Below are 26,529 nucleotides of genomic sequence, written 5' to 3' on the forward strand. Positions count from 1 at the left end.
TCCTTGCTTTGGCTGACCTGGACTCTTATAGGAAGGCCCAGATATGACCAGGATGAAATATTTTTAGCTTCCCTTCTTTTACACTGTGATTTTTGTGGGACTGAGTGAAGGTGGCTGGTGTGGGATTGGGCCACTAAGGACCGTGGAGCTTCAGATTGGTCATGACATGTGCTGAATTCTCAGCTTCCTGGACCACCTCCCAGTAGGGGACCTCATGGTTAGCATCTTGGTCCCCCTCCAGCCTTGTATTCCATGCCTGCTGCCCCTGGAGACAAATCAAGGATTGTAACTGCCAATAAGAAAACTTGAAAGTACTGAATACAAACTCTTCTTTTGGGCCATAAGAATAAAGGATGCAAATAGTTTTGAAATGGGTCTTTCCCAGGTTTTTACAAGATGCTTTGGGTCTGCTGCGTGTAGTCTATTCCCCGGTGTTTTTTCAGTTTCAGATAACAGGCAGTTCTTGTGCCATTTATGGAGCAAATCTTGTGAAATCTGGTATCCAGCCTTCCTTTGTTTTGCTCTGTCCTTATGTTTGCTTTTGTAAGCTGCTTTCAACTCCTATGACATCACCTATTCGTAAGAAAGTGTGCTGAAACATACTGTTTGACCTCCAGCTAGCTGGTCCCTGGCATGAGGTTGAGATAAGGTCCTAGGGAAAGCCCTCTGATGGATTAGGGCTGCCTGATGCTGCACTCTGGGCATGTCCCTGGGTGGCTCTGCCTCTTGGCCTGACTACGATCAGAGAGCCCATTTTCAGCAGTGCTGACCTTTCTTGGTGGCAAAGAAACTGACTGCTTATTAGGGTATCTAGAAACGAAATATATCTGCCCTTTAGGATCCTCTTGGGGGAACAGACATTAAAGCCATGGGGAAATCATGGTGTAGAGTAAAGCGATTCTGTTTTCATTCCCATTTAAGCTGATGTGAAATGTTAATCATCCAATTAAATATGTATACACACTGTAGCTACGGCACTTCCTCTTCAACCTGTGGCTGAGTCGAAATGCCAGTGTTCAGAGGATTAAGCTCAGAGAGAGTAAAATTGCAGGAAACAGGAACACAACTGGGAATGTCTACCTCACCAGAATTCCTAACATAGGACCATAATGAAGATAGGCTGAGAATTTACTTGGTTTGCTATTTTCACTTGCTGTGATATAGCTGAGCTAAGTACTGACAGGCCTAAACCCACTTATCAGTCTACTTAGGTAGAAAAGAAAAGAGATCTAACATTTTTTTGAGCAGCAGTCATATGCGAGGCCCTGTGCTGGGTGCTTGGTAAAGGTGCTCTCGTGTCATCCTCACTACAACTCTGAGACAGATTTTCATGTCCCCATTATTCAGGTTAAGGAACTAAAGTTGACAGGAGTTAAGCAATTGGCCTCTAGGGGTGTCGTACATTTTGTAAGTGGTGTGGGTGGGTTTGAACTCCTGTCTATCTGACTCTAAAGCTCATGTTCTTTTATACCTCCTTGTGGATATCCATTAACACTGCACTAAGAAGATTTTGCATAATTTTTCTGATATTGAGTTAACCAGTTCATCTGTGAGCCCAGAAATGAGAACACTAAATCTGTCTCGAGTAGGATGGAGGGAGAGGAAATGATTGCATCAGTCGGATTCCTTGTTGTTCTCCAGGGTAGATCAGATGGCTGTGGGATTTCAGAATGGCTGGATACAATTTCCCCTGAGAAGAATATCTGATTTGCGCGGGGTGCTGTGTTTCCTTTTGACCCCATCTCTGTTGGTAAGTAAGGGGTAGGCTGAGTGTGTGTACTGATAGATGCCTTGGACAGTTACCTCTAGTGATCCTATTCCTGGGCTCCTACTTCTTTCTGCTCAGACCCTTAGAAGACTGGGCTTGATTTCCAGAATTGTCAGTAAGTCTTTCCAGAACATGACTGCTGGAGGAACATCCTCAATATGTCCTTCTTGGGTCCCACTGACCCAGTGCCTGGTCAGCCATGCATCACAGGAATCTTTGGTCCTGGCGCAGAACGACCAAACCTTGTGGTCACTTCCATTAGCAACACATGGCTGTGCTGATGAGATTATCTTGGCATTCTTTCTTTTTTTTTTTTTGACAGGTCAGAGCTGAATATGTTTAAAAGGGTTTCCAGTGGTCTTAGTGTTTTAATTTTTACATGTAGGAAATGCTAAGTGTATATTGGTATAGAAATAGGCCTTTATCGTTTCTGAAATTTTTTGAAGCACGTACCCTACTAGGTGTTTTCCATGCCAAAGGGAATAATGATAGTGCCTAACCTCAAAGAGCTTGAATATAATTCTGCTGCATGCTTTAAAAGTAGGGAATACTAAATTGAAGCAAAGAGAGAAGTAATTTCCTCAAAATTATAAGGTATGTGGGAAAGAATGTATGGAATGCTTACTTTAAAAATGAATCCAGGTGGAATGACAGAGCGGTTAAGTACAGATTATAATAGAGACACAATTTATCATTGATTTAAATTTGAACTGAATACGAGCAAATCATTTGTTCTCTTGGAGCCTTAATTTCCTCATGTAACTGAAGATATCGGTGCTCCCTTTCTTTATGTGATAAAGTGACTTTTAGAGAGGACCACCACTATATTCATCCATGGGTATGGTACCCCATACATCTCCAGGGGTATCATTTAGATTATACTACAATCTCAAAGGACAACCATACAAGTTACTTTAGGATCCACTGAGAAATAAAGCAGCAAGATAGAATAAATTACAATGTCCTATTACCCAAGTATACTATACAGTATTGTAATTTTTAGAGTTATTAGAGGTCAGGAAACTAAAAACTAAAATATGTTAACCATCCATAGTGAACTTTTTTCTGCAAAAACAAATGTTTTCTAGCACAGTGTCAAAGAGGTAAAAAATAAAACTCATTTTTAGGAGAAGGGTCTAAGGAACAACAAAAAAATAAACCTCAGAGAGACAAAACCACTTCATATCACTTAATGATATAACCTAAATAAGATAATAGATAATATAAATACAGTGTGCATGCCTAGCACACAGTGATGTGGTAAATATTTTAAAATTTCCACCTCTGCTCATAAAACATTTCCCATTCATTCTCATTTTGTGATGGGTTTCTATTCCTTTCGACATTTTGAGAGTTGATGTCAGTGTAGTCAATGATAATTATTTCCTGGATTTATACCAATTTTCAGTTGACCAAGTGCTCTGAGGTCCAATAGTACTTAATCCTCTCATCAACTCTGCTTAAATTGCCGTGTATTATCATGCCTGTTTTACAGGCAAGAAAACCAAGGCTGAGTCAAAAAATTGATCCCAGTCATACAGTGAGTAATGGTTGGAAGTCCGGCTTTCCTGGATTCAGTTCTAATGTTCTCATCCTTATACCCCCTCAATGTGCTGTCATTGACACTGCCCTAAGAGAACATAGTGAACAGCTAGGATAACCAGTTTTTTGGCAAATTCTTCCTATGATAGTTAGAAATCTGGAAGTAATGTAACTTAAAAATAGCACACATTTTCTCTAAAATAAGGCTTTATTTTTAACAAAAGTCTCTATATACAGAGTGGGGAAAATGCCTAAAATCATCTATTTTCGTTCCCTTCATGACTTAAAATTTCTACAGTGAAATAATTCCTCCTTGACAAAACTCAAAGGATATTCAAAACACTGGAAATTAACAGAAAACCTAACAATGCCAGAGGCTAAGAAACAGCTATAGGATACCCGATTTTTAAAGTGTTGTGGTCCCAGGAGTGAACAACTCATAACGGGAAGTTACAGGGGGTAGCAGGCAAGATTCAGGCACAAGCCTTAATCAAGATGTATGGAGAAAGACCAAGGTAGAACTGAGTGAGGTAAAAATATTCCCAACTCATTAACATCTAAGAGTTTTCTCTGTAATTAAGGAAGAATGCTTGATTCCATTAGGAGCAACAGATGAAAGGAAAATCCATGTTTCAAATGTGATATAGAAGCTGGAATGTCTTGACCCAATATACCCAGTTTTAGCCAAGTAAATAATTGTAAGCTAAAAGAGTGTGTGAAATAGGTAGTGCCTAGTACAAAAATGGCTGGGTTCTAAACTTCTTGCATTAATTTCTCTTGAATTTTGAGCCTGTTTTCTTTAGAAACAATCTGATATAACATAGTTATGGACCCAGGTCAGACTACTGCAAAATGCCTATTTAGCACTACCCAGAGTATATCTAAAGTTTTAAAAGTATTGGCCTGAGTTCTGGATCTCAAAAGCAGGGATGATAGCAGAGAAAAGAATGAAGAAGAGACAACATATCTCGCTCCTCATCACACTTTCCACCATAGCCAAATTGTGAAAGAGGAGACTCAGTGCTCTTAAGTTATGCTTGCCCTTCTTACTACAATAAACTACCCACATATATTCCTCAAGAATAAGCCACACTATAAAAGCATCTACTGTTCATCTCCCTCAATCATAACTTTAATTCTTCACTGTCTCTAGAAGGTGTTAAGAAAGCCATCTGATTTAAGTAACTCATACTAATGTGTTAATGACTGATTTGTACATTCATTTATAGACACAGCTCATACACACACACACACGCAAACACATGGGCATATACAACTGCATTACTTATGTATTAGCTAGGCATCATTTTAGGAGCCAAAGATATGAGAGATTGGAAGGGCAGGGTTTCTGCTCCCATGAAGCTTACGTTTCAGTGGGGAGAGGTAGACAATAACATTCAAAAACAAACTAAATTGTCCAGAAAGTAATAAAGACTCTACAGAAAATAGGGTGATATAACATACTTCACATTGGTGGTTAGGAAAGGTCTCTTTGATGAAGTGACATTTAAGATGAGATATACTTGAAGACAAAGAGCCAGTCTTGTGTAAATGAAGGGAAAGAGCATTTTCGACAGCTAGTGCAACCTTGAGAAAGGAGTGAACCTGGGGCATGGAGGACAGTGTACAGGCCAGTGGGGCTGAAGAACAGTGGGCAAGGGGGGAAAACAGAATGGAAAGACAGGCAGGGGCCAAATCACATAGGTCTTTGTAAGCCTGGGGGATACTTCTGAAGTTTATCCTAAGTAGGGAGCCCTTGGAAGACTGTAGGCAGAAATGTGGTCTGATTTACATCTTAAAACAATCCTTAGCAGAAGCATGAAGAGAGACAGGAGGCCCCTGCAGAGGTCTGAGAGAACGGCCTACCCGGACTTGATGGTAGAGAGAGATGCACTGTAGGGGTAAGATCTGCAGGAGTCATGAATGGTTTGACGTGGGGATGAGAAAAAAGGAATTAAGGACACTGGCTAGATAATGATATTGTTTTCCAGGAAAAAAGGCAAGATCTGGAAGGAATAGGTTTGGTTGAAGGATAAGGCCGTGGGCAGTGGAAATAAGCAGTTCTACTTTGGACATGGTGATTCGGAGCCCCACAGTACACGTCCAGCATCAGTACAGGGAAGGAAGTTGGCATGTGAATCTAGAACTCGGGAAAGTTGAGGCTTGGGATAAACATCTGGTAATCATTGGCGTGTTGGTGGCATTTAAGTCATGGAGACTGCTGTGATGGGCCAGGGAGTGAGCCCAGATGGGGAAGAGAAGAGAGCTGGAGACCAGGCTCTACTTACTTCAACATTTAAAAGTGGAAGGAAACTATTCAGGAAGCCCCTCTTCTCCAGACAAGGAGCTCTGCAGAGGGTGATTCTGGAAAAGAAGGCTCTTGCTCTTTTAACAAGTGTGAGTCTTTAAGGTTGAGCCCCCTCATTCCCCATGAAGACCCTCAGGAGTCCTCCTCTGCCAACAGATTATAATGAGCACTTGATTACCAGTGGTAGGAGGAAGAAGCTCTGTCTCACCCGGAAAGGCATAGCTCTTTTCCCCATAGACTTTGAATATGATAAAAAAAAAATACTTTAAATGAGATATTTAAATATTTAATCCTGCCTTAGGGCAGGCCATCGGAAGCTGAGAATCCAAGGGTCTCACCTACCAAGAGGCAGCAATACAACAACGCTAGCTCGGAGCCCTTCTACTTTAGGAAAAGGTCAAGACATCAGCCTAGAGAAAAAGCTGGGCCTCAGGACCAATGATTAGTAGTAAGCTTTGAGTGAAAAGAATTAGTCTTTTTTATTCTTCCACGTGCAGCAACTGGGCTTTGTCATCTGGGAATAATAGCATCTTTTTTTTTTTTTAGGAGTCAGGAGATTAAAAAAGCACTGCTCTGAATCATCAGGGTTCAAGAATAAAGTCAGAAATATGTTTGTTCAGCATCTTGTTCAATTTGCACAGCTTTTGGGGGGATGTATGTTTATATAAATATGACTATGAGATTACCTACAACTATATCGTGTGGGGAACATGCTGCACAGCTCATATCACAGCAAATTACAGGAATTCTCCTATAACAGAGCATAGAAATCTGTTTCCTGATGGGAAGAATTGATGGCGGTGAAAGGAAACCATTTTGACAGCTAATGATTCTGTTGTATTCTCCCCAACAGGCTTTCTTACCTCTTGATGCCCCTACCTGGGTTCTGAGCCAGTTTTAAGTGGCAGAACAAATGAGGTTTGTACGCTAAGGTTTAGTGTAATCCACATTTCATGTACAGAAAAAAAAAAGTTAATGATATGGTATGGCTGCCACACTTTTCAAGAGAGTTTAATACAAGAGATGCACAGAGCTACTTTGGAAGACTAGTATACAGGAAAAGGAGCCAGTTTTGAGGTATTGAAATGAGGAGCAGGGAAATTTAAAAAACATATATATTTTTAGAAACAAGGATTTGATGTAGTAAAAGCATTTTTTTGATCATTTGGAAAACAAGAGATGCATTAGGTAGGACCAACTGCTGACTTTCCAGAGAAGTAGGTTGGTTGTGAGTACCTCTAATGAGAGACCTAATTTTGCTCTCATTATCATAATTTGCACATATTCTCCTTAAGGGTTAAACCTGGGGCCAGAAGTGTGTGCTAACTTGGGCACCATTTGATACAGTGATTTAAGCCTTAGGGAGAGTAGACTCCAAAACATATTCCTACAGTAACCTGAGAGTGATGGGTATAGTAACCTGAGATAGAGGAACTGTTATGTTTAGTTTCTTTGGGTATATATGTTCTCTAAACAAAATAACTCACAATATGAATATTTTAAGGTTTTCCTCCTGCTTGCTAAATTTCTGGTTATTTTCGGAAAAAGAATCAAAATAAAGACCAAAATTGGAACTGCTAGGAACAGCTGGTGTTGAGAGGGAGTCTGATCTCCTCTGAGGATCAGCAGTCAACTGGAAGACTTTGCATAGTTTACTCATTAAGACAGTCAGACAAGGACCCCCTAAATCCCCTGAGTCCTCCATTAACTCACTTACACCAGAACCCCGTCAGGCCTCTTGACCAGGACTCCCACATGGTCGATCATTTGGGTAGCACCATGGGCAATGGCTCACCACTATAAATCTGGACACTTTATTTCTGGTTATTCAAGGATGAAGTATCCAAATCTATACTGGTCAGATCATCTGCAGCTATTCATCAATAATAACAAAAGCTGTTGTTTTAATCAAATTCCTTCTATGTTTCAAATGCTTTACTAGATGCATAATTTATAGGTGTTTTCTCCAGTCCTTGCCACAATTCTGCAAGTTCAGTATGATGATCTCTATTTTACAAATAAAGAAAGACTCACAGACACTGAAGTGATAAATACCTGAATGGAGAAGAACAACTAGTGAATTCCATTGAAGAGATATATGCATGATTTAAACTGCACTTGTTTTCAGAGTCAAAACCAAAAGCCAGGGTTAGCTGTATATCTGTCAAGATGTCAACTAGCACTGGGCCTGCATCCAGAACTTTGGTTACAGTAGGCTCCCATGTGCACCAGAATCACCTGTGAGCTTAAAACACGCATGTCTGGGTCCTTCCTCTAGATCTTCTGATTCCACATGTTGATGGTGGGTTGCAGGCATTTGTATTTTTTAAACAAGCTCCCAGGTAATTTTGATGCTCACCCAAGCTTGAAAATTACTGCTGTCAAGGTCATGTCTGGGAGGATGATCTCTTAGAAGTCTGGGCAACTATAATGAGCTACAGTTGTAGACTGGAAGAAAAATTTAGCTTATAAGGAATGCATGAAGGGACATCCACGAAATGTGTCCTTGGCCTGCTTGCTTTGGCTGGGATTACTTTTGCCCTGATCAATGTCTACTTTTATTTTTTTTTAATTTACTCACATTAACTTTTGGGTCAAGAGACTATTTTATCAGGTCTTCAGTAGGTATTTATCTCAGTTACTCAACCAATAGAGTTTCATGGAAATTATCCAAACGTTAGTAAATATAAAAAAGACAGATTTTGTGCTTGAAGAGGATTCTGTAATTTTGTTTTGTGTTTTAGAAAGTGCTAACTGTAATGGGAAGCTGATCTGTCAATCTAGCCATCAAACCAATCTATTCTCACCAGGCAGTCCCTCTGGGAATGCTTTTCTGTCATCAAGATGATACTGACCAGCCTTCTAACCTTGAAAAATGCCATGACAGTCTTCTGGCAGTGACATTATTTATATCTCTGGGCTCTTGCCTTTCATAGGCCTGTTTGTTATCACAGTCCTTGAAACTGTGAGAAAGAAAAGGTCAAGAAGGCGAACGGGCTGCCACGGCTGGGGGAAATCATATACAAATATATTCTCTACCTGGTACCGAAGTGCCGAGGGCGACGAACACTACTGCGGTCACAGAATCTTTCAGGCCAATGGTGCATCCGAAGTGGGAAGCCAGGTCTCCGATGAAAGCTGTCAGTATGCCGATCATGAGGATGGAGACAATGAAACAGGCCCAGCCATTCCAGTATTCTGTAGGGGGGACGAAGGCGAAGAGGACCTTCCAGAACACGGTCAGAAAATGCATCACATAATCGAAACAGGAGGGCAGCTTCTCCTCTCCACATTCATCGTCGTCATCATCTTCCCCTGGAGGGAGGAACGAAGCACATAGCATCACAACCTGGGCTCAGCGGGGTCGTCTTCTCTCCGTCTCCCTCCTTCCTCGGCCTTGTCATCCCTCCCCCGTAAGCAGGAGGTCATTAGAGGTGATTGAAGCTTAGGGTTTTCTAAGAGTCAATCATAATTAACCAATTAATTATTAAGCTACTGACATACCCCCTCACTGTGGTTGATGGGTCAATGGCAAAAACTTAAGCCCCCACCCAGTTTTGGTTATATGCAGTCAACACACCCTTTCTAAGGTCCTATCAACTCCAGGGTGAGTTGTCATTTCAGGGAAATGAAAAAGATTTCTTCCAAAAGACTGGGAAGCCCTGTGTCAGGCTCAGAAAGAAGCCTCTTTTGACAGAAGATAACAATGACAGAGTTTTCCTCACCAAGGTTCTTCCAGCCTGGAGCCTGGCTCTGGGGATTCACCGTTAAATAATCACCCATAGGACAGTGTTCAGACAAGGTCTTCAAGCACAGCTCTGGGCCCTATAGATTTCTCCAGCTTTATCTCTTGCAATTACTTCAAACTCAAACTTCATCCTAGCCAACGGAATTATCTGCATTTTTTTTTTTTTTCAAACCATAAGTACTTTCTCCTACTTTTATCTGTTAGAACTAAATGTGTTTGGCGTGTCCTAATCCCTCCCTCCCTCCCCTTCCCCACTCATCCTTTAAAACTCACTTCCTTCCTGAAACCTCTGACGGCACCCTTGCCCTCCAGCCAGGGCTGGAAATTCCTCCTCAGAGCTTCCATAGCCTTCTGACACTTGTGACGCTGAGTCAGTGGTTCTCCAACTGTGGTCCCCAGACCAGCGGTATCAGCCTCACCAGGGAACTTGTTGGAAAAGCAAATTCCTGGCCCCACTGAATCAGAAACTAGAGGCCTGGGGGTGATTCTGATGCATACGCAACTTGGGAACCAACCTCTCTCTAGACTGCCCGTTCATTTTCTTCTCCAGTTGACCGTGAGCCCAGCGAGGTCAGGAGTTTGTTCATTTTTGTGTCCCTAGTGTTTGGTCCAATCTCCTGCACATGGATTAAGCTGGCTAAGGGCTTATTAAATGAATGAATGCATGCATGAATTTCCACTGACTTTATATAACTGCTTAATTATGTAACATATACACATATAACCCAATTCTGCCAATTACATCATATAATCAGTGCATAAAGAAATGCACCAAGCTTACTACTGAAAGGAACCAGGAAATCAATAATAGTATCCTAAAACAGAGACTTCATTTATAATGGGATATAATCCCCACTCACATATTTTAACATTGGGGTATTGAATGTCAACTCTTCTCGAAATGGTGGCAAAGAAATTTCATGTATTTTGTGCCATTTTGGAAAGCACCCCTTGAGGACTTTGTTCACTGCCCCACCCCCAAACCTTGTCACCAGGGATCTACTTTCCTTTGTCCAAGTAATGCCGTTGGCAGGTGAGACTGTCAGACTTTCCAGCTGATCGTGTGACCTGAGATTACCAGCAAGGAGCAAATATGTGTGTTCTCTGTGAGGCACTCAGTGGTGAGGCCATCTGGTGCAGATCATTACTGGGAAAACCTTAAGGCAGAGGAGCTTTGAGGGAAAAGTGTCTCTCGCAAAACACGAAAAGAGGAATATCTCCATTTGTCACCTGTCATGTCACAGGAAGAGAGACGAGGCTATGGCTTGCTGTGCCGTGAGCACATGGTCAGAATTATTATGCAAACAAACTTTGGGGGTCTGTGGAGAAAACAGCTCCCCTTTCAGGCTTTGGACTGTCTCCAGCGAAGTCTTGGGAGGAAGCCCCCAGCAGATGAATAGAATGACCTTTGGAGACTAGGTAGGTAGGGAACTCAAGTCAGGCCAGCTGGTAGAAAAGTGTGTGACTCACTGGAGTAAGAAAGCATTGTTGACCATGTTAAAGTAACTGATGGAGGCCCTCAGACTGAGATGGCCCTGATGCCTTGGTGATCTATGAAGGCAAATCACAGCCTAAACCACATCAATTTCATTCAATACACTTGCATCCGAGAAAACACAATTTTAGAGCAACCAATCACAAGCAGCCACCTAGGCTTTACCAAATAAGGCACCCACTTAAGCTACAGCCAATCAAATAATTTCCTTGCTTTGCTTCTGCCTCTGCTCCACAAAAAGCCTTTCCCCTAGCTCCTGTCCCTAAACCACTTTGGTGTGGCTCTGCCTGATCTGAATACATATTTGCTCAAATAAACTCTTAAAAGTTTTAATGTGCCTCAGTTTCCCTTTTGATAACTGTTTCCTATAGTGTCATGCTGTATGGCTATTACATATTTCTAATATCTTGCCTGAAAGCAGAAGATGATTTTAAACCAAAGCACACATTATGGGCTGAATTATCTCCCCCAGATTCACCTGGTGAAGCCCTAAGCTCAGAATGTGACTGTATTTGGAAATAGGGCCTTAAAGAGATGAGTAAGTTAAAATGAGGCTGTTAGGGTGGAACCCTAATCTAATCAGGCTGGTATCCTTGGAAGAGGAGGGTACTGGGACATACTGACACCAGGCGTGCATGCATATAAAGGGAAGACCACATGAAGACACAGCAAGAAGGCAGCCCTTCTCCCAAATCAAGGAGAGAGGCTTCCGGAGAAACCAAACCCGCCCACATGTTGGTCTTGGGACATTTATCTTCTGGACCTGTGAGAAACTAAATTTCGACTGTTTAAGCTACCCAGGCTGTGGTCTTTTGTTACACAGCCCTAGCAATCTCATACCGTCCCTTCAGAAGCCTCCTGCGGCGTGACACTGATACTTAAGGCCAACCACTCGGTGTTTCTATCACCCATTCCTTTCTTGTTTGCTCGTCCATTGCTTCTTTGCTCCTTCTTTTACTTTTCTTCCCATTTCCCTTTCGCCCTATGCTTTAGCTCCAGGAAGAACTTACTGTGAAAGCTGCAGTTGTTAGGGCTTATTGGAGAGAAAGAAGAAGAGAATCATGTTAATCCTTCCTCTCACTTCTCTCCTCCCCTACTCCCCATCCCAAAGAGGGGAGAGTTGCTCATACCCTACAAAACCTTGGGGAAAGCACTAGACCTTATGGTTATATTTATTTTGAATATGATCCTTATAAGTTCCTATATTCTATATTTTTGGACATTTTGTAACTTCATATGGTATATGATTAAAACAATTTGGAAAACACTGAATTTTAATCGTTTATGGAAACAGATCATTCTGCCTCTAATTCTATGAAATTGCTTAATTTGGGATGTCTAAGACTCACAGTGTGAAGATGAGCAAGAAAGCAAATAGTGAAGCTTCTCAGAAGAAATGACACTTATAAATCGAGAGTAGATACTACATTTGTCTTCAAGATGGAAATAATAACACCTTTCCCATGAGGGATGTGCAAGGGAATAATTAGATCATCTCTTCAAAGCGAGGATAGTTCAAGATAATGATGAGCGTGGTAGTTAGCGTTATTGTCCTCCACTTAGGATTTTCTGTGTTTCCCTGTCATTACATAATTGCTTAGTCAACATGCTGGGTCCTACGGTTACAGCCTAGGCTTTTAGAAACAAAAGTTAATCTTGCCCTCTGGAATTAGCTTCATGATCTATATGTGTGCAATGCAAAATAAGTGTGTGTGTGTGCAAGAGAGAGAGGGACAGAGGGACAGAGAAATTTCCTTCTGTAGGTTTCCAGCATTACAAGGTATCTGAAATATTTTAGCACTTCAGTCTGGAATGGGAGGCCCATCTGTTTTATTACATTTGAAAGTAGAAATGCCCTCCTATCCTCTTCCCTGGGATCACACTGTTCTTTATAAATTTTAATCTCCAACTCAGATGTCATTTAAATATTAAAAATGACCATGGGCTGCCACGTATGATGCGCAATTACCTTGTCTTGGAGAAGGAAAAAGAAATGGGATGTTCATCCGCCACCATCAGGACTATACTTAAAAGTTTGTTCTTTGCAAAGAGCAGTGGAAGATTAAAAACAAAACATCTGGAGCATTTTTATGTGATGGCAAAGATAGTAATCTGCCAGTTCTGTATGTGTGCCAGCTCAGGCTTACTGGAGGCTAGTAATGCTTTCAAGTCCCTCCTCTGCATTAGCAAAGAAACAGACAATGGGGGAGGGGGGTTCCTTTTATAGGATCCCAAGCGAAGGATCTTCTTATCTCAGAATCCTTCTTTTCAGCTTTATGGATTCCCCTAATGGAAAGATAAGAAGCTGCATTCGATTAACCCTTCCCATGGCCCTTCAAATGGTTTCCTTGAGACATGTTGGGACTTCCTAAATATAACTACAAAAATAGCCAAATCATTAAAACCACCAATAGAAGAGAGAGCATCACTTCAACTACTGACCTAACAGAACTTGCACTGACCTCGCTCTGGAGCATGAGAACAAAGGTGGCATCAGCACAATTGATCATGAAAGGGAACCCTGGGCTTGGCACCTGCAGATAACCGAGCATCTAATGTAGACCGGGTGTTGGTGGGCATCCCTCCAGAGGCACTCAGGGTTTGGCCTCAGGGAGAGCTTTGACAACCGGAAAAAGAGGCGACTGAGGTGTAGTGGACATTTAGGTCAGAAAACTTAACAAAATTTCTAGTTCTCAGAGCTTGTTTGGGAGCAGGACTTGACCTTCCTGAGCCTCAGCTCCTCGTCTGTCAACTGAGCTTCTTAACTCCCACATTACTGATGTGTTGTGAGGACCGGAAGAGGAAATGTGAAAGTCTTTTGTAAAACTGCGAACCCCTTTACAGACAGCTGTGCCATAGTCCGTCACTGTTACTTGTCAGAAGGCAGGCAGCAAATCAATACGATCTGAGATCCTGATTTCACAGAATCTATATTCCGTTTGAATGAGTCATTATCACCACTGCTTCCCCAAGCCCTTGATTTTAAAAAAAAAGAAAGGAAGGAAGGAACAGAGGGAGGGAACATGATAGGGTGTCTTCTAAGTGACAGGCACTAAACTTTTTCACATACCTGATCTTATTTAATCCTTACAATAATGCTGCAAGGTAAGCATTATTAATCCCATTGTACATAGAAAAAACCTGAAGTTCGGACAGTTTATGACTTTCTAAAATAATCACATAGTTGGTAAGTGGCTGAATTGGGATTTGATCTAACAGCCCGGGGAATATTCTGCTACACATGATGTCTTGCTGAAGCAAGTTGAGTATAATATTCACATCTTGATTCAAAGTTTGAATTTGAGAATACTTTCAATGCCTAGTGCTATATAGATACAATGTTGTCTTTTTTAGGAATTTGAAAACACTGATGCACCATGTTTGTATTGTAATTTTTCTTTTTTTTTTAACCAATCTATTTTTTAATTTTTAAATTCTTGACATTACAGAACTAAACTGGAATTTATTAACATTCCACTCTTACATTTCTTCTCGACAAACAGAAATAAAATTCATGAGCCAAAAACCCAAAACAAAACTAAAAACAGGGAAAAGCTTATAAAACTAAATATGGATCCCAGCATTAACAGCTGAACAGAGAATGTGATTTTTAAATTCTTAGCGGATGATAAAGTTGTGTAGAAACTGAACACTTACAAATTATTTAAAACCTGGAATCACTGACCAGAAATTACACAGGTGGATCATGGGAAAACAGCAGAAAGGGGTTATGAGTGAAACCTACACTGTTCTAGCTGCACCCCATGCCCTTCTCAGAGGAAAGCCTGGCATTGATTAGATATTGGGCCAGACTAATACTGGCAGCAGAACCAGTGATAGTAACCTGCCTACCAGAGGAGCCTTCCACTGGATTGGCAATTTTGATCTGGGCCCCGGACATCTGACAGATCTCATTAATGTTGGTGCCTTGGCGCCCAATTATGCAGCCAATTAAGTTATTTGGAATGGTGAGTTCATGAGTGGTTTGAGTAGATGTATCCAAACTTGCCCAACAGCCTTTCACCTCTGGAGAGCTGGAGTCAATTCCGGCGAATCCGGTCCCGCTGTGCATCATGGCAAAGTGAGACTGTTGTCTTGCCTGTAATTTATTTTCTAGATATGATACATTTTTGGTACAGTCAGCCATATGATCTTTCTCAAGACCTTGAGGACCAACTAAACACGGAAAACAATAAATGAATGGAGGGCATCATGGCTGTGACCATTTTGGAATCTCTACTTGAGTAGAGCAAGTTCTTATTTCCATTTCTAGTTGTCAAAGGTCAACCATGTAGTTTTGAATCAAACACCCTGGTTTACATCCAGCTCTTCACTCTAGAATTTGGGAAACTGGCCTACATTGTCACAAGTCTGTAATGGAAAGCAGTTTGGAGAATCCTTGCTGCTATTAACCTGAGGAAGGGTCTGACTTTCAATTACTTTTAGGTATTTACCTATAATTAGTCCATTTTTATTTTGCAAGAGTATCCTCCAACTAAGGGATTAATGAGAATGATCAGATGCTTTCCAGGAGTATGACAGAATGGATATAGAATGACATCTGCCAACCACACTGTCATCCATATGATCCGAGCCCAGCAAGTGTTACTCAACAGCCGCATGTAATATACAAATCAATAACTGTGAAGCTAGATCACTGCAGTGGTTTTCTATGTTCAACACACATTGTTTGGGGCCTAAGTTCTTTATGAAATTTTATTCCTTTTTTTCCAAGTGGGGTTGATTTGATTTTGTGTCTCTTTAGTTTCTGAGCAAAATGATTTGTTGCCTTCAAACAAATTAACAAGCTTACTTAATTGAATGGGCTTTCTCCTCCATAGCTATCACTTTTTTTTTTTTTTTGCAACCTGATACACAGTAATTACAAAAAAAATTCTTCTCTTCAGTTGTAGATTTCCATTTCTCTTTGTTTTCAAAGGTTCTGACAGAATCATAAAATGTTTAAGATAAAAGAAACCTTAGCAATCTGCAAATTCACCCCTCTTCATTTTAAGAGGAAATATGACAATATTTGTGATTTGATTGAAGTTTTTGTTCTCTTGATTTCTTGTATCTCTCCCTCCCATTTGATACATGAGGGCTTGAGTTAAACCCAGTGGCTTATACTGTCTTGCTCACTCAGGGATCTAAAACCTTTCCTCTCCATTTCCCCTTTTATGCGTTTGTATCTTATTTCTAGTGAGAAACCATTTATTCATCTCTTTCCACTCATAACAGTTTCTATATGCCACTAAATTCAGTAACCTAAAGATTCTGGATTTTGGAGAAGTGCTGTAAACATTTTCCTATAACCTAATGGTTGGCAAGTACTTACTTATATATTCTCTGATGAAAAGTAGAAAATATCAGCAATTTTTCCACCAGGTATATTGCAAGATAATTCCTTATCAAGAGAGATCTCAAAACACAATTTACTCAGATTCCTAGATCTGTGCATTGTCAAAGCACAGAGAACAAAATGCAGGCATTTGCTTTTATCAAATGAAATGTGGGTATTAGAAAATACCTGGACTTAAAGCACTGGGAGGGTTTCAGAGCTTGCTAAGGTCAACTCTCTGCTTAACATGCATTCCTTTAAAATCTGTCTACCAAATGGCCACCCGTGCTACACTTGAGAGTCTTAGCTACTAGAGAGTTCATGATCTCAACGATCCAAGTTTTAGCGGCTCTGGCTGTTAGGTTCCATTCATTTGCCCAGGCCCCATAGGACCATAAGCCATATGGAATAGGTCCAATCTTGCTCTGCATGCCATTCCTTCAGGCAGTTGAAGCTGGCTACTCCAATTTCAACCTCTCCTTGCTCCATGTTCCTTCATCAGGCTGGCCATGTTCCTCTGAGCGCGAAGTCACAGAATCATAGAATATGATGTGTGGCTCTGAGTGTAACTTCAAGAGACACCTAACTCACCTGCATCGGGGAAGGTCTTCTACCTTTGGCATTCTGGACACTATTCACTTTCATTAATGTACACATTGGGCTTTTGGTAGCCACCTCACACACTGTCCTACATATAACTTACTTATACCTATAAATCAACAACAACTCTTTCAATGCCATTTCTAGCTCCTGTCTTCCATTTCTCATACTAGTATAATTGACTTCTGGGGATACAATGTGTTTTGTTTTTTTTTTAAGATTTATTTATTTATTTTAGAGAGGGAGGGCAAGCGGGAGGAGCAGAGGGAGAGGGAGAGAGAGTCTTAAGCTGACTCCACACGGAGCACCAAGCCTGACACGGGGCTTGATCTCATGACCCTGAGATCATGACCTGAGCTGGAAACCAAGAGTCAGATGCTTAACTGACTGAGCCACCCAGGCGCCCCGCAACTGTACAATGTTGAATCTGTGCTTATTAGGCTCTTTAAGAGAAGTGACTCCTTACTGTCTTTTCAGTACAGTAGAACTGTTATTAGAATACCTGTAACGTTGATATCATGCCAGCTCTTTCTAAGAACTTTCCTTCTTGAAGCCTTCTCCGAAATGGATGTGGACTGTGGAAAAGTCCCTAGGAAGCTAGTCGTCCTTGGGGAGGGTATGAGGCTCGCTGTTGGTCTCCTATCTTTCTGCCCTAGTGCCTGCAGGCAAAAGCCTGTGAGCAAGCCTAGGGGTATACCGAGGGCTCCTTCTTCACTAGCTAGTGGGGATTTGAATTAGTGTGGACACTCGATGTCTAGACTACAGTGTGCCTGCATGCCCACATCTAAGTGTATGTAGTTTACTCCTGGATACTTGACTGGTCTCTAGTTTTTATTCTATGTCCCTAGGTAAAGAAATACATTGGACAGCAACACCACTGTGCATGAAATGTGAGTTCAAGATTGCTATAGATTTGTAACTCGGACTGCTGGCCTGTTCTGGGATGGAGAGGACACCTACACAGTCCCTGTTAATCATCCCCATCCCCCAATTCCAAGTCAGAGACAGCTATGGGCCATTCTGTTCTATAGGACCAGTGCTGGTTTCAGTCCATACTTGGGGGGCTAGGGACCTGTGATGTGTGACAGGGTTGGAAGGGACACAAGAAGGCCACTCACTCTCTGTGAATAACTTTCCACCATGTCTGGAACAAATGAACCCCTGGATGAAAGAACAGAATCCTTACCAGCTTAGGCCATTGTGGACCTTGTTAGGATGGCTGAAGCAAGAGATATCTAACGTATCAGAAATATTTCTCAGCAGATGTGGCCAGTGTCAAAGCGAAAAATGATCCCCTAAGGAGTTCCAGTTCTATGTAAGTTTGATTTTAGCAAAACGAATCAGTTTAAAGCTGAAAACTGACTGTGTGCCTTAGCCTCTTTCTCTTCTTAAAGACTTCTGTGTGAACTGAGTGTTCCTAAATGATTGTAGGTTGACATAATTAGTCATGCGGTTTTGCCCCAAGCTTTGTTTTTGCAAAATAACTCCAAGTCAGGCTAAATATCTTGAAATTCAGTGTACCCTTACCCTTTATTGATTGTAGGATTAACAGAATTCCAGGCTCCTGCAATAGGGAAGCATATTCCCTACAGATGTGAGCACCTAAGAAATACACCTTCAACAAGTAGAACTGATACTCAGCAAGTGTAGATGCCTCCTGCTAGTTTCGATGGTTTAGTTATAGTGGGTGGTTTGTGAGCACACCAGGTTCTAAGATTGGCCTGAGGGCTCTGATAACACTTTGTAAATATCAGCAGCTGCCTCTGAATTAGCCTCCTAGAGTGTAGGCAGTTGAGCTTTGGAGGAACTGTTTGGGCAGCAATAACCCTGTAATTTTCAACAAACAGCTCAATGTTATGTCCTAGGAAAATGCTGAAATTTATGTAAGGTTAGATGTGTACTAAAGTCTGCCCCACATGCAGAGCAGCATAGAGACTGTCCAGATTCTCTTAAGATGCTGCTATGATCAAGCTAAGAGGTCCGGTTCCCTTACTGAGTGCTTATCCCCAGCACGTGGGTAAATATATGCATCCCACCTAATCTTCATCCTCCTAGCAACCTGCTCAAGTAGGTATTACTTTCTCCATTTTAAAGATGAAACCAAGGCTCGAAGAGTTTAAGTGACTTGCTTATGAGAGCTAAACCTCTTTCCACCACTTCGCTGAAATTACTTGACCCACTGTTGCCAGAGAAAAAATTCTCTGTGGTTTGTCCAGCAGAAATCCATTCTGATAAAATCTAAGCTCATTTGGCATTGTTTTATGAAAAGTTTAATTAGAAAATAACTACCCTTCTTTTTTTTGAGAGAGAAAGCGAGCATGCGTGTGAGGGCAAGGCGGGGGAGGGGCAAAGGAAGATAGAGAATCTCAAGCAGACTCCATGCTGAGCGTGGAGCCGAATTCTGGGCTCGATCTCACGGCCCTGAGATCATGACCTGAGTTGGACGCTCAACCGACTGAGCCACCCAGGCACCCCAAATAACAACCCTTCTTAAAATAATCCTTTGCATATATAATTTTTAAAAGATTTATTTATTTATTTTAGAGAGAGAGAGCATGAGTAGGGGAGGGGCAGAGGGAGAGGGAGAGAGAAAATCTCCAGAAGACTCCCCCCTGACTGCGGAGCCCCATATGGGGCTCAGTCCCATGACTCTGGGATCATGACCCTGAGATCATGACCTGAGCCAAAATCAAGGGTCGGACGCCATCCAGGCGCCCCTGCATATATCATGTGTAAAATACTGAATGTTCTTTCGGGGAATGAATGGATGGCTCTCGTTTCTGCTTTCCCAACAGTCTGAATGTCCTTTCATCTTAGGCAAAATCCTCAATGGGTGGTTTATATTTGTCCTATTGAGAAGTGGGATCCTTTTCATTCTGGTGGCTCACATCTCTCTCTCTGCATAGCCAACAGAAGGAATCCAGCTCCTCAGCAACTGCTCCCCACCCCCACCCTCTGGTCCCCCAGCACCCCCTGCTCCTTGCTTGCCTTCCTGGTCTCAGGATCACCTGACCAGATTTTGTTCTGATCGTGAGGCTTGTGAGTTGATGTGCTGGCCAAGTGGCAATGTAAGTTGAGTATCTAAGATTTTTTTTTTTTAATTTTATTTTATTATTATATTATGTTAGTCACCGTACAATATATCATTATTTTTTGATGTAGTGATCCACGATTCATTGTTTTTGTATAACACCCAGTGCTCCATGCAGTAGGTGCCCTCCTTAATACCCATTACCGGGCTAACCCATCCCCTCACCCCCCCGCCAAAACCTTCAGTTTTCTCAGAGTCCATAGTCTCTCATGGTTCATCTCTCCCTCCGATTTCCCCCCTTCATTTTTCCCTTCCTTCTCCTAATGTCCTCCATGCTATTCCTTATGTTCCACAAGTAAGTGAAACCATATGATAATTGACTTTCTCTGCTTGACTTATTTGACTTAGCATAATCTCCTCTAGTCCCATCCATGTTGATGTAAAAGTTGGGTATTCATCCTTTCTGATGGCTGAGTATCTAAGATTCTAATCGTGGCTTTGGTTTACACAATCCAGAGTGATTGCAGTGACTGGGCACCCCTCATCTGCTCTCCAGGGTCCCCTTCTCTCTGTTGTGATTTTCAGTGAGCCCCTAGTAAAGAGGCCTGCCACTGACAACAAAGGGACCTCAGTGATTTCCATGTTCTTGGGCACTTCACAGATTCTCTGTGTGCTTTGTCTCCTGGAAACTGAGGAGAGCCATTACTAACTCTTTAGTGCTGAGGAAAAGATAAACGAGATTTTTAAGAGAGGTTATATGCTTATATGTAGTACAATCTGTTTTGGATGGAGGATTAGCTCATTCAGACAGAGCATGCTCATGTACACTTCTCTTAGAGGGCAGGCTGGCCACTACGGAGGTTGACAATCAAGTCTGTCTGCCACTGGCTTTTTAATCTCTCATAAATAATAACCTTGAATGGAGCTGTTGTGATGGCTTTCTTCCATGTAAACTATCTTAAAAGTATCTCTTTCCCTCTCATCATCTGTAAGTCTATGGCCTGTTTTTCTTATCTGGTTAAAGCAGGCAACAATGCTATTAAGTTTATAGGTCAGAACTCTAAAAATATTTTAAGTCACTCTTTTGTACCACAAGCCTGGGCTGAACCCCTCACCTGGACCAATATCCGCAGTAAATCTTTAAAGAGAATGGAGTGGTTGAAAGAGTGACTTTATCTGTACCGTTCATTTTTTTCAGTGAATAGTAATAATTTATGTGTCAGGCACAGTTCCAGGCATTGGAAATGCAGACAAATACCCCATAGAACTTCCATTCCATCCAGGAGAGATGGATAGCAATCAAGTAAAACAAACGAACAAACATGATTTCAGATACCGACGTGGGCTCTGAAGACTGAAGTCAAGTGGCGTACTTGGGCGTGGGTGGTTGGGAAACTCCTCTGAAGAGGTGACTTGTGAGCTGAGATCTTAATGGTGAGAACATCCAGACAGAGGGAAAGCCTTCCTTGGGATGGGGTGGGCGGGGGGCGGGGGCAGCTTGTGCAAAGGCCCTGAGGCAAGAGCATATTGTGAAGAATAAGAATAAGCCTATGGCTTACAGGCATTAAACTCTGGGAGGCACAAGTGTGACAAGATGGAAGGAGGATTGAGCTTGGAATCAGAACCTGTAGGTCAGGGTCTGAATTCCAGTTTCTGTTTCCCCATCTCATAAATGGGTTCATGAATACCTAATGCACAGGGTTGCCGTGAGGCTTGTGTGATCAGGAAACTGTCCACCAAGGGTGAGACCATTCACTCATTCAGTGCTGCTAAGTAGTTGGCTCAGGAAAGTTTTGGTCTTTGCTCAGAGGTCCTTAGGGAAGATCAGGGGCCAGGCATGGATGGACCAAGGGCTAAGGTGCTGGTTCTACAAATGCCAACTTGAAAAGAAAAATGAGAGCAATGCTGTAAAGTTTGGCAAGAACCAAGGATTCTAAAACAGGTCCTGTGTGACCTTGGATGAGACACTTTTCCTCTCTGGTCTCAGTTTCTTTATCAAAATAAGGGGAAGTTGGAATAGCTGATCAGTAAGCTCTTGTTTTGTTCTGCGCTGGCTTCCGGTCTAAGATGCTCTAACAGGGCATAAGACACGACCCCCAGCCAGACGTGGTCAGGCAACCGCAAGGCAGGAGAGATGAATGGGGTGGGGGGTCAGGGATTGGTGTCAAAGCCTGTTGGTTCAGATAAGTGGCTTCTGGTTGCAGGAATCAGAATGACAAGGTCTTTATCAAGAGAGCAGACTGTGAACAGCAAGAATTGATGTTGCAAGTCACTTTGAGGAGGCTCCCCTCTGCCTTTGGGGTGCGTGTATGTGGTGGGGGGTGGCTGTGTTTTCTCCTCCTTCCACCTCTTTGGATTATGCTGAAATGTTTCCCCCACTGTAAACAGTGTACAAAGGCCTTGCCTGGGGAAGAAAAGCCCCCCACGCCTCCAGCATTGATTTGTAAGCAACCACTAAAACTGTATTCACAGCGAAGCAGCCGACGCCAACAAAAGAGCTACTGGATCCAGTGAGGGCTCATTGTTTGCAGAGTGGCACAGATGCCACTCCACACAAAAGCTGCATCAGAGGAGAGACTCCAGGCTTACAAATAAGAGCGCGAATCATTCTGGAGCCCTTCAGCACAGTGTTTCCCTCAAGATTTTGTAATAAGCAATTTAAGAGAAAAACAGCTCAACAAGCCAATATTCTTTTCAGAAATATCAGCTAAAGCATATCCAAGGGCCAGAAGATAATTGCCAGTTTCTCCTGCCCTCTTGGACTCCCACCCCTGTGTGGCTGGCCTGCCTCTTTCAGAAACAGAGTTGAAGCTACCTGATTTAACATTTTATCCTGCTACCACTGACATTTTTAAGTTGATGGATATTCTAGAGTTGCCTTGCCTACCTACCAATATGGCCCCAAATAGTTTTCTCTCTGTAACTTACTATAACCCTTTCTTCCTCAAGCGCTCTGCTTTTCCTCTTTCTCAGTTAGCATCATGATTATCAGCTAAACACCTTTGAATCTTTGGCTTCTCTGGAGACTTGAGTTCAAGCGGTCAAAGACCCACCAACTAGTTGGATAGCTCTGGACAAGTCCTCTCACTTCCCATGTGAAATTGGGGGATTTGAGTAGGTGACCTCGATCTCTGGAACATGGAAATACTGAAGGGTCCTCTGAAGGACCCTTCGTTTTCAGCAATAGATGTCAACTTGCTTTCCCTGGTCCTACTCCTTGAAATTTAGGGCTCTGACTTTAATCAAGTGGACTATCTGCCTTACAGTACCTGTTAGATAAATTGGGTAATTACGCCAACCCGGCTAAAGCTCATTTAAGACATCTAACACTTAAGACACACCATCGGGGGTCACATTAACTAACTTCAGTAGCTGCTCTTCCTTGCTTTGAAGTAGATATTAAGAAAGTAAAGCTTTCACTAAGAAATTTCACTAAGGAAAACTGATAGACAAGGCCACTGTAAAATACAGATTTGCAGATCCAATTTGCACATACAAAAATAGTATTTTATGTGTACAGATACATGCATCTGAGTATTTGCATGTCCTGTGTATATGTATTCATTATACATGAATTACATATGTCTGGAACTTTTTGAAACATGGCATATGTCTGTGTGAGAGCATGTATTTATACAGATTTTCTTCTAGATCAGACATAGCTGTATGATGTAGTGAAAACAGGCTTTTAATCCAGTTACATGTGGATTGAAAAACACTGACACATAAATTCATTCATTCTTTTCCCACAAATAACTTATCATTGCTGAATACTGCCTTAAGTGCTAGGGAAATAATGGCTAACAGGACAGATTTGCTGTTATTTTTTCTTTTTTTTCTTTTTTCTTTTTTTTAGATTTGCTGTTATTTAAAACAAAAAAGGACTTTATTTTAGATTCTTACTACTTCTTAGAGGACTTGAACAGATCTGTACCTACCAATATAGCATAACATACTTTAAGATAAAATGGGACACAAATGTCTGAAGAAAACAGAGATAAAGGATGCTTTCAGACATCTGAACTGAGTGAATTTTGACCAGTTGGGCAAAAAAACAAAACAAAACTGAGTAAGCTTTCTGATGGTGAAAGCAAATAAAAAAATATTGAATTATACACTTATGATTTTCTAACTGCAGAAGTGGTAAGAATTAACTTGCTGGAAACACTTCTTTTCTTTAAACTAAAGTAGGAATTGATCATGTTTTCTTTATAGTGAGTGACATCATGAATAATTATTATAACTCTAAGGAAAGATAAAATAACACTTTTCAAATACTATATTTTAAAGATAAAAATTAAAACTGTAACTAAATTATAATTCAGTGAAGTCCGTTTTGAAAAGGGCTCTGGTAAAAAGTTAAAGCAGCTTTACTTTCTTAATATCTACTTCAAAGCAAGGAAGAGCAGCTACTGAAGTTAGTTAATGTGACCCCCGATGGTGTGTCTTAAGTGTTAGATGTCTTAAATGAGCTTTAGCCGAGTTGGCGTAATTACCCAATTTATCTAACAGGTACTGTAAGGCAGATAGTCCACTTGATTAAAGTCAGAGCCCTAAATTTCAAGGAGTAGGACCAGGGAAAGCAAGTTGACATCTATTGCTGAAAATGAAGGGTCCTTCAGAGGACCCTTCAGTATTTCCATGTTCCAGAGATCGAGGTCACCTACTCAAATCCCCCAATTTCACATGGGAAGTGAGAGGACTTGTCCAGAGCTATCCAACTAGTTGGTGGGTCTTTGACCGCTTGAACTCAAGTCTCCAGAGAAGCCAAAGATTCCAACATATAATTTTTACATTTGTCATCCATGTTACATGCACTCTCTATCACAATGAATATAAATATTTTAGCTGTATACTAGAAAAAGGAACGAAAACCAAGTTGGATGACAGCAGTGAGGTTCACATCTCCTGTTAGAGTTTAAAATAATTGCTATTCCTCTTAGTTCAAGCATGCTAGTGATTCAGAGCATGAAAAACCTACCTGAATAACTAATCATACCACCAGGAAACAGCAGGAGCTCAAAAAGAACAAAAGAAAAAAAAAAAAAAAGGATGGGCATTGATTCTTTTTATTTCTGAAGACCTGACGTGATTTCTAGCAGTAGATATAACTACAGTTCCAAGATCACAAAAAGAATCTAGAAGTGCTTCTGGCTTCCTCATGATGGGATTAACCTTGCAGTGACGGATCCTGTCCACTTTCCACAACTGGTATTCTTTCTGGTCCTTCAGCACCTCTGTCCAGTGCTTTCACACTCAGTTCCAAACCCTTAACTTCACAATGTGTAACTGAGAGTGAAGGACTCATCAACGTTGTCTCTTTCTCCTGAATTAACTCATTTGAAATCTGGCCACTTAAGCCCTGAATTAAGATGGTAGGAGGGACACCCAGGGTTGCGCTAAAAGCTTACGAGCTTTGGACTGACAACAATGGGGCTTCCTATTCTAGCTGACCACATGCTAGTTGTGTGACCCTAACTAAATATGTTTATGTAAGCACCCTGGGCCTCAGAGTTACCAATTCAGGGAAAAAAAAAAAAAAAAAAAACTTACCTCAGGGTATAGCTGTGAGGGATAGAAATAATATAAATAGAGGATTGGCCATGTAGAAGACAGTCAACAAATGATAACATTATTGAAGCAGAACGTGAGCCATAATTTCATACACAGGTCTTTGATAGACTTTCTTTAAGGCTGTTGTACCTACTGAAAAACCAGCATGAAAATAACACCCTTGTTCATGAAATGAAAAAGTCAGCTTATGATTTTTAGATAAAGGATAATTAGGAATCTGTATAGTCACATAAGAAACAGGGCAAAATGAAAACTCCTACTAATCTCTAGCACCTTCTCCCTCCACTTTGCTTGCCCTTCCTTCCTTCCTTCCGTCCTTCCTCCCTCCCTCCCTCCCTCCCTCCCTCCCTCCCTCCCTTCCTTCCTTGTCTTTCAGTTATGCTGAAGCTGTGCCAAGCTTGACCCAGCAGCATTTTCTCTAACTGCTTAAATGGGATTTTCAGATGACCCAGGGTTAACACATTAAGTAACGAGAGTGTCTCCTCCGTAATGATGTTCAATAACAGAAAAGATGCTAGAAAGATTCCTGCTTAGACCCGGTTGCATGGCAATCCCGTGAACATCATTTGAGGCACCATTTTTATTACTTATTATTTAGGCTCATGGAGTGGGTCAGTCTTCAGGTTGACAGTATTTTCTAGTGAATTATTTTCTGGGGCACCATCGAGTTGGCAGTTTCTCTTATTAAATAATTCAATTTAATTGATAGCCCTATTTCTCCACATAGCATGCATGGATGATGACCTGATGATAGAAACATCCCCCAAACCGAACTAGCCTCCAAGTTGATTTGGTAGACTTGGGAGAGCATGCCCTCATTATGTGGCTGAAGTCGGGTCTCTGGCTATAATCTACCGAAGCAGGGTGAGTGTGGACAGGCCAGCTGCATCTACCAGCCTGGCCTCGTGTTGAATGTCTGCCCTTCTACTGTAGAGGATTTCGCAGGGCTTTCTGATTTCCAGTTAAGGAGCAGGAAGAAAATTAGGCATTTTCAAAGCATCATCTCACTTTGTTTTTTTGAGGCTACCTTTGAAAACTATCCTCCCATCCCTTTCCTTCTAGGAGGATAGATGTGAACCGGATGCTGCTATTGTGCTAAATACCTAACGTAAGAAAGCTGGGTGG

General features: G+C 41.6%; 1 protein-coding gene across 16 annotated transcripts in view; it reads right to left on the minus strand.

Annotated features, from left to right (window-relative positions):
* The window catches only part of SLC8A1 (solute carrier family 8 member A1), a 380,628-nt gene that overhangs the window by 34,854 nt on the left and 319,245 nt on the right, over positions 1-26,529 (minus strand). For all 16 annotated transcript variants that reach the window (XR_013441666.1, XM_078056234.1, XM_078056227.1 and 13 more), the window contains one exon: positions 8,658-8,933. Coding sequence is in view for 15 of the 16 variants with exons in the window: in XM_078056234.1 (XP_077912360.1) it covers positions 8,658-8,933 (276 nt within the window). In the remaining variant the exon portion in view is untranslated. The remainder of the gene's footprint in view (positions 1-8,657; positions 8,934-26,529) is intronic.

The sequence above is a fragment of the Halichoerus grypus genome, chromosome 10, assembly GCF_964656455.1.
Source record: "Halichoerus grypus chromosome 10, mHalGry1.hap1.1, whole genome shotgun sequence".
Lineage (NCBI taxonomy): Eukaryota > Metazoa > Chordata > Mammalia > Carnivora > Phocidae > Halichoerus > Halichoerus grypus.